The 15,086-nt window shown below is 47.9% G+C and overlaps 1 protein-coding gene across 30 annotated transcripts in view; it reads right to left on the reverse strand.

Annotated features, from left to right (window-relative positions):
* Positions 1–15,086, reverse strand: part of GREB1 (growth regulating estrogen receptor binding 1) — a 141,888-nt gene that overhangs the window by 33,028 nt on the left and 93,774 nt on the right. For 20 of the 30 annotated variants that reach the window (XR_011426592.1, XR_011426593.1, XR_011426594.1 and 17 more), the window contains 7 exons: positions 11,648–11,998; positions 8,031–8,159; positions 7,160–7,288; positions 6,333–6,530; positions 5,427–5,607; positions 3,769–3,964; positions 2,324–2,460 (listed from right to left, as the gene is read on the reverse strand). Coding sequence is in view for 26 of the 30 variants with exons in the window: in XM_070236668.1 (XP_070092769.1) it covers positions 2,324–2,460; positions 3,769–3,964; positions 5,427–5,607; positions 6,333–6,530; positions 7,160–7,288; positions 8,031–8,159; positions 11,648–11,998 (1,321 nt within the window). In the remaining 4 variants the exon portion in view is untranslated. Of the gene's footprint in view, positions 1–2,323; positions 2,461–3,768; positions 3,965–5,189; positions 5,275–5,426; positions 5,608–6,332; positions 6,531–7,159; positions 7,289–8,030; positions 8,160–11,647; positions 11,999–15,086 lie in introns of those variants that run through there. The other 10 variants (XM_070236671.1, XM_070236670.1, XM_023619517.2 and 7 more) reach the window with 3 other exon arrangements.

The raw sequence follows: 15,086 nt of genomic DNA on the forward strand, positions 1-15,086 counted from the left end.
AGAGGCAGTAACCTCTATATTCTTACCTTTATCTCCTACTGTTCAAGTTACCTATTTCAAGAGAGTTTTCCAAACAGATGATTCCTAGGAAAGGCAGTATGGTGCAGTGGAAAGAACATCAAACCTGGCTATAGTCCAGGCTGCCACAAATAGGCTGTGTGACCCTGGGCAAATCACTTCCCCTCTCTGGGCCTCAGTTCCCATAATTACAAATGAGGTGGTTGGGCTAAATGTCTCCTTGGAGTTTTCATACTTCTCCAAACCTAAATATTTCAGAATTTGATATTCTCTTCTCGCTCAGTGAAATGCAAATTTTAATCTCTGTGCAATGCTTCAAGTTGAGCAGAGAGGAAAGAGGAGGAGGATGGTCTGATCGTGACGGTGATGGTGGTGACGGTGATGGCAGCAGCAAACACGAGCATGTAATGTGTGCCAGGCACTGTTCTTAATGCTTTACATGGATTAATTCATTTAATCCTCAGAGCATCCTAGGAGGTAGGGATTATCATCCCCACAAAGAATTGAGAAACTTTCCTCAAGTCTTACAGCTGATGAGTGACAGACCCAGGACTCAAACCCAGGATATGATTTTGGAGCCTGAGTTCTCAGCATGCAACTGTTCCTAACACCGCACATGTTCATTATTTCGTGAAACTCTCATAAGAAGCCACTGGGAAAGTGACTTGTTCTACAGGTGAGGGTACAGAGGTTCAGACAGGTTCAACGATTTGCCTAAGGTTAAAACTAATGCAGAGTAGAGCCAGGATGTGTGGTCCTGTGGTCAGTGCGGCCTTCTACTGGCTGTGAAGACTTGCTCCATATGGCTTAGTGGTTACGCTGTTTTGGAGTCAAAAGATTTGGATTCAGGATTTGGTCTGGCTTCACTATAAACCCCCTCGGGCAAATGACCTAAGATGAGCCTCAGTTTCTTCCTCCATCAAATGGGGATAACAGTACCTCCCATCCCACTTTGTTGTGGAGGATTATATTAGGCAATAAGCGTAGAGGACTGAGCCAGAGTCTACAGCTGACTAAGCATGCAACACGTTAGCTGCATGAGGAGAAGTCGAGGAGCAGGGCAGAGAGCAGAGGCCAGTTCTCACAGCCTCAGTGTAAAATCCAGGGGCTTCTTTGCTCAGCAAGCTTATGAGAGCTCAGCTGCCAATCTGTGAGCTGAAGAAGAGGCCTGATTAATCTCCATCAGCATCACAGAGCTGAAAGATGGCAAAGGGATTTAGTTTCTCAGAGGGCGTTCTGGGGAGCACTAATCCCATGAGATGCTGGAGATGCCACCACCCTAGCTGTCTCCCGGAGAGTTATAGCATGCATGGCCCGTTGGAGGCTCTGAGAACGCTCATGGAAAAGAAATCCTTTGTTAAATGTAAAGTTTCTCAAATACCTTTGACCATGGAATCCTTGTTGGCACAACAGCTATTAGTATGCAGCCAAAGCAGTATACTCTGGAAAACAGCCTGAGAAGCACAGGTCTAATTTAATCCCGTTATCAGCAAGTGAGAACAATGAGGTGCCATGCGGAAGGTGGCAGAGCCCAGCTCAACACCAACAGTTACTGGCAGAGCCACTTGTTTTGGTTTGCATTAGACAGTCTGTAAAACTTGGCCTGGCTTTACAATCAATAAGCTGTGTGGATGTCAGCACTTAACCTCTCTGAGCCTCAGTTTCCTCATCCGTAAAACGGCAGCATTAATATCTGCCTGACGGGTCCTCTGTGACAGGGGCTACAAGGGCGAGCAGCAGAGTCACACTGACTCTGGCTTCACATCCGGTTCTGTCACTTGCTGAACATGTGGCTTGAGGAAGTCACAGTGTCTCTCTGATCCTCAGTTTATTTGCAAAATGGGGGTAGCAATAGCAACTGGCTCAGAGAGCTGGTGAGGACTAAATGAGATCGTGACAGTAAGGCTCTGGGAACAGCGAATGGCACAACATTCGCGCTCGATAGGTGATACGCAGAGGACAGAAAAAGCAAAGCCGACTGTGACTGTCCCTGGAACTTCCTTTAAGCCTCTTGATATCTAACCTCTTATTTTCTTGCCCTCCCTTGATTCTCAAATACACAATCCCACATTCCAGCATATTTCTGTCCATTTTCATCTCTAAAATTTTCTGGAGCAACAGTACAACAGAGATATCAGTGACCCAAAATGCAGGACGAGAGATAAGCAGACTCCCTTTAACGGAGGGACTGAGTTGCCCAGGAAGGGAGGGAGGCGCATCCCTGCCTGGACCTCCCTGGCCGCACGCGCCTCAACTCGCACTTGACTACTGAGCATTTTTAGTAACTTCAAAGAGAGACGTGTACCTTTTTCCCAATGCGGTGACCATGGCCTCGAAGGAGCTGTCATATCTGAGCAAGGGGAGGCTGTGTCCTGAAAGGGTGGACTCAATGAACTCTGACAGCCCGAAGTACTTCTTATTCTCAGGATATAAGTCCATTCCCTGAAACAGACGAGCATCGGTCACTCAAACATCGCGTTCATGGGGATTAAGAGGTTCACATGCTGGGCGTACGGATGACCTGGACGGGCATCTTGATCTAAACTTGACTCTGCAGTCCCCTGGATGACATTTTATAAATGTCTCTCCTCTGCAGACCCAGAGCACAGAGCACTCCCTACTTCAAGGATGGTGCATCTCCATCAGCCAAGACTCTTCCCAGTGACCCTAGTATCTTTGCCAAGAAGAAAATCAGCCTTATCTTTTTTTAACATAAAACTTCCTTTGTTAAAATTGCTTCTTTCCCACAATTTTAAGCTGGTTTTAGGAATAGGCAAATCAACCACCTTGCATTTGGTTGTTATTAAAATCAACAGAAAAAATACATTTACTTAATCAATTTTACTCACATTGACATAAAATTCCCCCCAAACTAACAGCAGAGCTTCTCAAACTTCAGAGCATAGCAAAGTTGGGGAGGTTGTTAAAAATACAAAGCCATGAATTTTACCCTCAAATAGCACTGTGGTTAAGCGTGAGGGCCAGGGAGCGCCGGCCTGGGTCACACCCCAGCTCCATCACAGTCTAGTTGCATGGGCTCAGGCAAGTGGTTCAACTCCACCTCTCACCCACTTTATTTTCCCCATTTGTAAGTCAAGAATCATCCTAGCACCTGCATCTTACAGGAGCTCATATGATAAAGCACTTAGAACAGTGCCTTCCTGGCTCACAGTAAGCGCTATAGAAGCAACTGCTCTTACTTCCACTGATTCCGAATCTACTGGAGTGGAGCCAAGCAACAATATCTTTAAAAGTTCCTCAGATGACTCTGAGACACTCCTAAGAAGTCCAGAACTTGATGCTTACTTATTATTTGTGTAATTAGCCAGGATCCAACTACCCAGAATTCTCAAATTACCAGAATTGTTGTGGTCTTGTATTTTGATGAGAAAATGGCAGGTGATAAACTAAAATAAAACTCACCAGGTTTTGTGGACCTGTGTTGAGTTTGAGGAAGAAGATTTTGAACTTTGCTGCTTAAGGATGGGGAATAGGGAAAACAGGAATATTTCTATGGCTTCTAGACAAAATACCACGTGTTCTAAGATGGGAAAGCCAACTGATGTATTTTGGGCAGGTTTCTAAAGACCAAAAAGGGTTGAAATCTAACCTGAGTCGCATCAAGGATCCACGGAACTAGAACCCACTTGACCCCCAGTGATGCTCGTCAGGCAAGATTTTTACTAGAAGAAACTTCTCCCAACTCCCGGGTCCTTGCTGGGCCAGGCCCAGGAGCCCAGGGGCACTCACGTTACTGTAGGAAGCAGGCCAGTGGATCTCGTTGTAAGGGCTGATGAGGGTATGTTGTGTCTGCAGCGCGTAAGGGAAGGAAGTCACGTGCAGGGTGACGATGTTGGGGGCCTCCTTCACCTCCCTGCAATTGAGCAATCTATCCACCAATCCCACAGATGGGTCACTTTGGGAATAGAGATTATGAACAGCACTACTGAGGGAGGGAAAGAGGGAGAAGAAACAGTAAGTGGAATGACTAACACTGTTCTGTAATTTAACAAAGATCCAGCAGTTGAATAAATGTATAAGTAGCCCCCCAACTCTGCCAATAATTGAAGCTTGTGGTTCTGCCCATGACTAGGAAAAAAAAATGATTGCACTTCAGGAACCTGCCAGACTCTTCTGATACTCCTTACTTATTAAAAACGTGGCCAGGGGAACAGCATTTACAGAGGACTGCTTGCAAGGTACACAATCCACCGACTCCTGGAGACAGTGGTTCTCACCCAGGAGTGTCCAGGCAATCACCTTTCTCTTTTGGCCCAATCTGATTGTGTACCTGTCTCCTTAAATTCTTTTCCCTAACGTTCTACTGACCTTGAAATGATCCAAAGAGGATACAGAATGGTAAGTTCTATACTAAACTTAAAAGTATAGGGCTGGGAATGGCAAGTATTTTGGACAAGGGGCCTAAGAGACAAGCACAGCTCAGCCTTTCTCTGTGGGACAACGGCCTCAAGAATTCTCTTCCATAAATCTATAGGAATAGGAAAAAATCATCACTCCACCTTTTGGGTGGCAGGTAGCCATTCTGAGAAACCTACTGCCAAAATGAAGATTCACAATATTGCTTTTTATATAATTCAGGATGTTCAAATTCCCCCAAGCCCATACATGGACCTCAGACTGTAAACCCTTTACCTAGGCGATCTCTAAGGCTCTGGCCGGCCCTAAGCTTCTGAATCTGTGCTAAATCAAAGCCTTCCTCTGAGATCTGACCCAGGATCTTCCTCCCCTCCTCATCCATGTCAGTGGCAGTGTCTCAACGCACGACCCCAAGCCAGTCTCACGGAGATGACCGATCCTGGGAAACAACCAGGAATCCTGCTAGACTCCAAGCTTGACACCATCTGAAACTCATCTAGATTTACGTTCATTTGAATTGAGTAAGTAAAATCACCCCTGAAGAAGGGCAGAACCAGCTGTGACCCAGGGTACCGAAGCCGATGGGGCCTCCATCAGGAAGGCGCCTGGGCCAAGCTACCCCTGTCAGGATTGCTTCCCAGCACCAGGGTGGTGCCTTGCTGTTGAGTGGGATACAGAAAAAGCACATCAGGCTTCAATTTAGGGGTCTTTAGTTCTAGGCTGGCTCTGCCACTAATACTCTCCCACCCCCACCCCCACCCCTACCCCCACCGCAGCCCTGCAACGTTGAGCAAGACGCTTCCCTTCTCTAGTTTCTGCGATGGTAACTTTCAGAGGCTGCACTAGATGACTCCTGAGGTCACTTCCAGCTCTAAGGTTCTGAAATACATCCACAGCATGTGCTTACAGATGCCAAGCCCCCAACAGCATTCATCTTTTTAAGACTTCGGCCCACAGTCCCAAGAATCATCCATATATATTAATTCAAGAAGGAAAATGTCACCCCTGCCATATGCCAAAGTCACTCTAACCTGACAAGATCCCAGTGGGCATGGTCGTGGATTAGGACGAAGAGTGTGTGTGGATTCTGAAAGGAGTTTTGCAGAAAGGACTTAAATTTTGTCTGTGCCTCTGCATCTAGCTTCAAAACATACTGCTCAACCCTCTGCTTGGTCACGTGCTCCTTTTCCAAGCCAAGCTCCAGTAAAACCCCTGCAACACAGTAAAAACACATCAGTAACTCCAACATCATCATGAGTTTTTCATTCACCCAACAGACACCTGATGAGCATCTCCTCTAAGGCAGGCACTGTGCCAGGCCCAGACACCACAGGGATGCATGAGACACAGTGAGTCAAGGAGGCAGGCTCCAACGCAAATGACTATTGTGCACCTGTCTGTGCAGGAGCTGGGCCCAGACACACTGCCCCAGGCTCAGTATGTGCACAGCAGCCCACCCAGAGGGCACAGCAAAGCCGGCTTCACGAAGCAGCTGACCCCAGGCCTAGTGTGACTGAAGGGAATGGAAAGGTCCCACCTGCCAGCAAAATGACCTCCTAGCTTGAATGCCACTGGGCCTTAGGTTATATGACTCTAGACTGACTCCTTTGAGTTAAGACATTGACTCTCTGTGTATTTCATATTTAATCCCCTTGAAAGCACAGGGAAAATACATTAAATTGAAGCAGAATATCAACACATAGATCGTCGACCTGAGTGAGACAGAGTGACAACACAAATCATGGTTCTACCCTTAACAGAGCATATAAACTGCTATCTCTGAGCATCAGTTTCATGATCTATAATATGGGAGTAATGACACTTGCCCTATCTACTTTAGAAACAAAGACTGGTGTTCAAATCCAGATCTGAATTGACCAAGCGGATGAAAGCTTCTCCACGCAGACATCACGGCTTGTCCCCAAAAGGCCCCGTACCTGAATGCCAGACGTGGAACAGGGTCTGCTGGTAGGTCACTTCTGAGGGTGGAATACAAATCAGAAAGTCCACCTTCTCAAAGGATCCTAAGTCCAGATTCTGGGTACTGGAATCCGCAATCGAACACACGTGGGAGAGGAGCTTCTGGGCCACGGCCAGCTGGAAGGGCCGGATGCAGTGGGGCTCTAGATTGTAACCTGGAACCAGAGCCCCTGAAAGGTGAGGTGCACCAGAGAACAGACAGCCACTGCCCTGGACCTCTTCTAGGGAGTCAAACAGTGGGTCCCTGCCTAGGGCACAAAGCGACGAGGGAAATGGAGAACACTAACATTTTTCAAGCGCCTACTCTGGGCTGCGCACCATTTCACATCTTTCCTAATTTAATAATTAAAGGATGAACAGCACTCCGGGAGCACAGAGGCAGGGACCTCCTCTACCTGGAGGGGACAAGGACAGCACCCCGGGGAAGCTGACACTGAGATTGGACTTTGGAAGAGGCTGTAAGTTCTCTGGAAGAGAAGGAGACTGTCACAGCTCTTCAGGAACTTAGTATGAAGAAAATATTTCAACGATGCATTGATAAGCTGGAAATCAACAGATGTACCATCTCAGGAAAAGAGTACAGATGTACATTTCAGGGTAAAATGATCTTTATCATTAAGGACTAAAGTTAAAATTAGATCTTAGGTCTATTAGATCTTAGGTCTACTTTGATGCTAAGGAGATGCCCTACCCTTGGATGTGCCTCTAACATTGCTTCCTCATAGCCCCAGGAGGCTGCCTTATTGGCCTAGACCCTGGCCACCAACTCCCTCCCATCACTCACTTGTGCACGCTGGTATACCACCGACATCCAGGGATGCTGACTTGGTGACAGAGGAGGCAGTAAGTGAGGAAGAAATATGGCCTTGATTTTCCTGATGAAATTTGTCCAGCAAAATGTCAATGTCGCCCTCTGTCAAAAATAGAGAGAATAACATAAATGGGTTTTCCATCTCAGTGAAATTCAGCAAACATCTATGGAACACCTACTATGGATCAGGCACTGTCCCGGGCCTGGGGTAAAGGAGATAAAGAAGACATGGCCTGTCCTGCCAAGGAGTCCACAGCCTAGTAAGGAAGGCAGAGATGCTAAAGAAAATTATGCTATGACGCAGTAGGTGTGGGGATAGAAGGAAGAACAAGATGCTAAAGAGAAGGAAGGGGTCAGAGCCCTTCCTGGAGAAAGAAGGGCCAGCGAAGGTTTCTGGGAGGAAATGGGGTGAGTCTTGAGGTGACTAGCCAGGCAGAGAAGGGCACTCCCGGCGTAGAACGCACAGAAGGAGGCACAGAGAATACACTGCTCCCGCGAGAAGCTTCAGTTCAGAGGGGGAGGTAAGGAGCAGTGGTGGACAAGGCTGGAGAGGTGGAGAGGAACAGGCACAAGGCCCTCATGTGCCCCCAAAAGACAGAAACACAAAGTTCCCACCTCGGAGAAGCCACAGCCAGCACAGGAAGACAGCCAGCCAGAGACCATGCCAGAAAGGCCTGTGAATGCTAACACAGAGAATGGAGGGGCCGCCCTGCACATCTACACGGAGGTCAGCCTCAGCAGGTCACATGCGGGCATGGGCCCCAAGATGACTCCCCACTTTGCATCTTTGTTTATTTCTGTCTTATCCATTTATGAATTTGCACTTGTCTCACTACAAGCCTACCTGGACAGAGGGTGCTAAAAAAGGCCCCCAAGGAGTCCACCTTCCCTGTAACCAGCTCATAACTGACTTCTTTCTGGTACTCCGCTGGGGTGAGAAGGCTCTCAGAAAGAATCCGGGCTTGGTATTTTCCTGGAAAACAAACAAAAACTTTCACCAGGCCCCTCTACTTAGAATGAGCACATGAGCTCCTTAATGACAGAGTCTGTGCCTGCATCTCTTTATCTCTCCATCCCCCAAGCCTGGCACCACGCCTGGCTAAGAGCAGGTGTTCATGGTGGTTAAATGGAGAAATGGCATATACTATCCTGGCCCAGTTTAATAGTTAAGATAGTAAGTAACCCAGAGTATCAGCTTTGGAACCTGACTCTGTCTCCACTTACTAGCTGTGTAACCCAGGATGAGTTACTTAACCCTTCCAGACCCAGTTTCCTCATCTAGAATACACAGCTAACAGCAGTACTGACCTCACAGGACTGTTCTGAGGATAAAACAAGACAATCTTTATAAACTGTTTAGCCCAACGCCTGACACATAGCTGGGGTTCCAGGTTTATTGCTGAATATACTACTCAAATCAATGTAAAGAATTAATAAAAAACACAGATTGAGGAGCCAGCCCAGTGACATAGTGGTTAAGTTTATGCACTCTGCTTTGGCAGTCCGGGGTTTGTGGGTTCAGATCCTGGGTGCGGACCTACACACTGTTTGTCTAGCTATGCTGAGGGAGCAGCCCACATACAAAATAGAGGACGAGTGGCACACATGTTAGCTCAGCGACAATCTTCCTCACAAAAAAAATCCCAAAAAGACAAAAAAAACAGATTGAGTTTAGGATCAAAGAATGCAAAAAGATAACTGGGATACTGCATAGTAACAATATGCATTTTTATGTAAATAAAAAATGATATGAAAATTTCAGGTTTAAAATATACATTACCTGCAGTGTCACATTTTTTTACACAGGCTAAAAAGTCTGAGTGTACTGATGATATGAAAATTATCTGAAATCTACAAGTTGACCCGTGAAGATCCATGAGTACTATACAAAGTGTTAAGAATGATGTTTTAAAACCTTGACTAATAGTCCTATCTAATTGAGAAATCTGTTTGTATCCATGATTCTTTAATCAAGAAAACGCTAGACTTAAGAATTTTCTTGTGTTCTTTTCAACTAACAAGATGAAGCTGGAAATTCGACATTCATATTGCTGGCAGAATGAATTCAGGAGGTCATTGTGCAGGATGACAAGATAATATGCACAAAGGACCAACCTGGCACATAAAAGTTGCTCAACACATCTGACCTCTTCCAAGGAGCTGTCCTCTACTTCCCACTCTCCAACCACCTCAGACACCCAACTCAAAGGCTCCCCCACTCTTCTCAAATCCATGGAGCCTTCTGGACAGTTCCTCGGCTTCTCTCTCTTCCTGTCCTCATGCCCCTCCTCCCCTGACTGGGACTCCATGTCCATCAGTGGTCACTCCCGAGCATCCATCCTTTACAGCCTTGCCCCACTCTCACTGGCCAAACCCTCCTCCTGCTCCACACCTGTACTCGAGCTGCCAGACATGGTTGGAGAAAAGACTCCTACGACGCTGACTTGTCTCCCATACGTTCAGAACCACTGTATGCCTGTTCAGGGCCAACACTTCCACCTGCCCGCTGTGGCTCATCCCCCCGCTAGTCGTGGACATGTCCTCTAACCATTACCTCCTCTCTCCTGCATTGTCTATATCTCCCTCTCTTGCATCATTCCCAGTATCAAACATACTCTTCCATTTCCCAACTTAAAACAAAAAAAAATCTGATCCTGTTCCCTCTCCAATTATTACCTCATGTCTCTATTCCTTTTAAGGCAAAACTTCTCAAAAGAGTTGTCTATATTTCTTACTTCACTCATTCTTTCTTGAGCCCAACCCAATGACACTTTCAAACACACCACCCCAGCAAGACTGCTCTGTCAGTGTCACAGATGACCATCCTCTTAACAGGTCAAGGAGCCAGTTCTCAGGCCTCAATGTCCTTGATCAAACAGGAGCATCTGATCCACTCATTACCTCTTCCTTCTTGAAACACATGCTCCCCTCGGCCTCTTAAACACCACTCCCTCACTCTGTCCTTCTCAGGTCTCCTTTACTGTTTCCTCCTCCTCCTGTGGGTCTAGTCCTCAGAAAGAACTCTTCTTCCATTCTACACTTACTGGATGGGTCATAGCATCACCTCTTGGCTTTTGAACCCCATAAATGCTGACTACTCCCTTCATCTTTAGACCCAACCTCTGCCCTGAACTTCAGATTTTTATATCCAATTTCCTCCCCATCACGGCCACCAAGATACCTGAAACCTAGGCCAAGCTGGTCAGAGAGAACTCTTGATTCCATCGTGATCTCCATCCACTGCCACCTCTTCCCTCCACAAACCATTGAGAAATTAAAACAAAACGAAACAAACACTTACGTAGTTCTTCCTATCTCAATACACAGTAACTGTGTTATTCCAGCTACACAGGCCAAAATCCTCAGGGTGGTCCCTGAGTCCTTGCTTCCTCCTACACTCCACACAGGACCCATCAGCAAATCCTGAAGGTACCAACTTCAAAATACACTGGAATCAGGCCACTTCTCTCCACCTCCACCAGCCTAGTCCAAGACTCAGCCACACCCGGATGCATGCATCAGGCTCCTCCACAGTCATGCTCTTCTCCCCCAGTCTTTTCTCCACACACAAATGGGATCCTTTTAAAACCAAGTCAGACCACATCCTCCTCTGGTCAAAACCTTCCGACACAGTTTCCCAACTTGCATAGGGAAAAATTCAAAGTTCTGACAGGGTCTTCAGGGCCCCACACAATCCCACAGTCCTGTCCTCTGCCCTGGCCATCTTGCTGCCCCTTTACCACGCCAAACACAGCATGCTGCCACATGGTCTTGGGGAGCCCTGCAGCCACCCCCAATGTCAGTATCATTTAATTCCTGGTTTCTCTCAGGTCTGCTCTAAGGTCACCTCTTTAGAGAGGTTCTCCACACCCTCCTTGGAAGCCAGCCCCCATAACTGCAATGCTCCATCCCTCTGCCCTTCCACCTGCCACCTTCTGTGCTGTGTTTGGTGTCTGCCGCCCCCAACAGACTGCACACTGCAGGAAAGCAGGGACTTCACTCCCGGATCCCCAGCCCCTGGAACAGGGCTGCACATGGGAGGGCTTCAAAGAGTGCATCTATAATTAATTAGTTAATTGGCTCATTAACCCACACAACATAACAAAGTCATTGTTTTTTATCTCCACTAGATAGGTGAAGAAACTGAGGCCCAGAGTCATTAGGAGATAGTCCCACAGCCAGATGCATGGGGGAGGCAGGTTTCTGACTGGGTCTATGCAGACTCCAGAGCTGCCCCATCTCCCAAGGGGAGAAGTGGGAGCTGCTCACCTTCCATTCATAGAAGAATGGAATCTTAACATCACACCATCAGGGCATGAGCACTAACTGCAGTTAGTAACCAACTGCTGTTGCAAACCCCAGGCCATGAGAGGCAAAAAGTGTGCAAGAGCAAAGGAGGGTGACTGGGAAATCAATAGAGCAGTTCTGCCACCAGCCAGGTGGTGCGTGCCCCAGCCTCACCGGTGACGGCAATGCAGGAGTCGATGGCAGCGTTCCGGCAGGCGCAGATGATCACCACATAGTTGGTCTTGGCGAGCTTGCCCTCGATGAGCAGTCGGAACATCTCCGAGAGGCCCTCAGCCAAGGAGTAGGTGCACTCGATGATGTGCACGCTGTCGTTGCAGGAGCTAGCGGCCAGGCCAGCCAGCCAGGGCAGCTGGGCCGAGGTGACGGGTGCCACGGCGCTTGGCGTGGGTGGGCAGGGCTGCGGCGGCGCCTGCTGGTACTGCCGGATCTCAGTCAGGTGCGACTCGCGCCACGAGCGCAAGAAGATCTGCTCCAGGTCCTCCATCAGGGGCACCTGGTCTGCCGCTGGCACAACAAGGAGGGGGCAAGAGGCTTCAGCGCCTGCCCCAGGCTGCACAGGGCGGCTTTATGCAAATACAATGGGGCAATTCTGGGGAAATGTGTGTACGCTAATTGAACAATAACACAATCTAAATTATTATTGCTAAATCTTGTTACAGACAGCTGGGAAATATAGGAAGGATACAAAAGCAGCCACAATCTCAGCATCTAACAGAACCACAACTATTTTTATTATTTCTCAGTCTTTTTTTTTTTTCACATGCAGGTTTTAAATAGCTGTAAGGATGTGGGCACACAATTTCAGGGCTTGTCTACTTTCCTTATCACACCCTAGTCACGGTTCCAAGTTGTTTATGGGCTTTGAAAACAGTCCTATTAATGGGCACAGGCTGTCCCATCGTGTGGAGGCACCACCATTTACTCAGCAATGTCTCCACTGTTGATCTTTGTATTGCTTCCAAATTATACATACTTCTGCAATACACATCTTTATATAGAGAACATGACTTCCTTAGCCTAAATTCTCCAAACTGGGCTTACAGAGCCAACTAATACATACCGTCAGACTGTTTCCAGATGGTCTAAGTGTATCAGCTTACCACGACATTAATGACACAGGATAACAGTGGTTTCACTGCACCCTCAGCCCCACTGGATACCATCACTTGGGTTGTCATCAATAATTTGAGAAAAACTTTACTTGTTTGATTTGCTAATTTGCATCTCTTTGATGACTAGTGAGACTGAACACTCTCAACATCTGTTTCCTACAGGTGTTATCTCGTTTATATGTCCAGATCTTCTATTTGGGTGAGCTGGAGGAAAGAACACCACACTCCAGTTTAGAAGACGTGTTCCCACCCGGCTCTACCCAGCACCAGCTGTGCAGCCTTGGCTACTTTATGATAAAGTTCCCTGATCTGAAACAGTGGGGACAGTATCACCCCCTTCTTGGGCTGTGCCAAAATTTAATTAGATTAGCTGTTCTATCTCCCATCTTTAATATATCTCCCCTGAGCCCACATCCCCTTCCAGAATGACCACCACCCAGCAAAGCTCCTTGGGAGAGTTGTCTACACTCGTCGTGCTTGTTTTCTCATCTCCATTCTCTCTAACCCACACTCCTGGTACACCACCCATCAAGGTTGCCAATTGCTTCCATATGCCCAAACCCAATGGCCAATAGTCAGTCTTCACTCAACTCTTGTCCAGCTGACTCAGTTGACCAGTCCCTCTTCCTAAAATGCTTTGTTTCGTTGGCTTCCGTATTGACATTTACCCATTCCTTCAACACATACTGGCTGAGTGTCAACTTTATGCTGCAGGTGCTGTTGGACACACGGAAGTGAACTAGATCAACGTTCCTGATCTCATGGAGCTTACATCCTAACCGGGGGAGAGGGGCTGGAAGTAAACCAATAAACAGAGAATGTAATTTCTGGGAGTGGTAGTGCTCTGAAGGAAAAGATGAAAGGGATAGGACAGAGAACCACAAGGGCCTGGGGAGCGGGGAACGCTGTCGTAGATATGAGGATGATGAGGCCTCTTGTAGGAGGTAATACGTGAACTGAAACTCCAATGACATGAGGGAGTATGTCATGCAAATGTCCCAGGCAAGAGCATTTCTCAGGGAAGGATCAGCAAGCACAAGATGCCCAGGTGGGACCAAGACTGTTGTGCCTAGGAGGGACAGTGGGGTTGGAGCAGAGCGAACAGAAGGGAGTGGGAGGCAGGGCCAGTCACTTGGGCCCTGGAATGAGTGGGAACTACGAGTATGAAGGGAAACCACTGGAGAGCTCTGAGCAGAGAAGGGATATGGTTAGACCTGTAGTGGAGAATAGGGGTAAGAGCTGTGCCTGGGGCAAGGGAGGACGCGATGGGGAAGGTGGGCAACGCTGGATCAGGACGAAGTAGGGCTTGACCGATGGATTGGATGTGGATCTTGAGAAAGAGAGACACATCACCATTTCCCCAGATTCCTGACTGTCCTAAGCAGTACTCTCAAGGATTCCTCCCTACCTCATTGCTGCTCCATCTCAGTCTCCTCCTCCAAGTCTCTGGACATTGGAGTGTCCCAGGGCTCAAAACGGGGCACCTTCCTTCATCCATAACCACTCCCAGGGGTTCTCATCCAGTCTCACAGCTTTAATACAGATCATCACTCAGCCAACATTTCCCACATCCATGCCTACAGATACAGCCTCTCCCTGGGGCTCAAGACCAGCCCATCCAAATCCTTGACTCAGTCCCCTTGGCTGCCTCATGGGCATCTTAAACTTGAAATTGCTAAGACAGAACTTACAACCACCCTTCAGCTCCACCACTCACCTGGCTGCTCAGGCCAAAACCCAGGCCCCACCTGCCCCTCACCTCCTTCACACAGCCTACCATGCTTACCTTCAGAATACATCTGGCCTCTCCCTTTAGCAGCCCAAGCCACCACCCACCTTCACTGGGACAACTGCAGCACCCCAGCCAATGTGGTCTTCTTGAAATGAAGGTCAGATCATATTTGTCTCCTGCCTAAAAATATTCCAGTGGTGCTACGGACTGAAGTGTGTCCCCCCAAAATTCGTATGTTGAAGTCAAAACTCCTGGTGTGACCATATTTGAGATAGGGCCTTTAAAGAGGTAATTAAAGTTAAGAGAGGTCATAAGGGTCGGGCCCTATCCAATAGGACCGGTGGCGTTCTAGGAAGAAGAGATGCCACAGCTCGCTCTCTCTTTCTCCCCACATGGGTGCACCAAGGGAAGGCCAGCTGAGGACACAGTAAGAAGGCTGCCGTCTGTGAGCCCAGGAGAGAGGCCTCACCAGAACCCAACCCTGCTGGCACCCTGGTCTTGGACTTCCAGCCTCCAGAACTGCGAGAAAATAAATTTCTGCTGTTTAAGCCCCCAGTCTGAGGTATTCTGTTATGGCAGCTCGAGCTGACCAACACAAGTTGTTTCTCAATGTGTCTGAAATACAAACTCCTGACCAGAGCCTGAGGCCCTGCCCCCTCTCACTTATTCACTCTGCTGTGGCCGCCCTGGCTCCTACTGACCTGGGACTCCACGCTCCCTCCCGCCACACGGCCCCCACCTGTCCTCG

Source organism: Equus caballus, chromosome 15 (genome assembly GCF_041296265.1).
Source record: "Equus caballus isolate H_3958 breed thoroughbred chromosome 15, TB-T2T, whole genome shotgun sequence".
NCBI classification, from domain to species: Eukaryota; Metazoa; Chordata; class Mammalia; order Perissodactyla; family Equidae; genus Equus; species Equus caballus.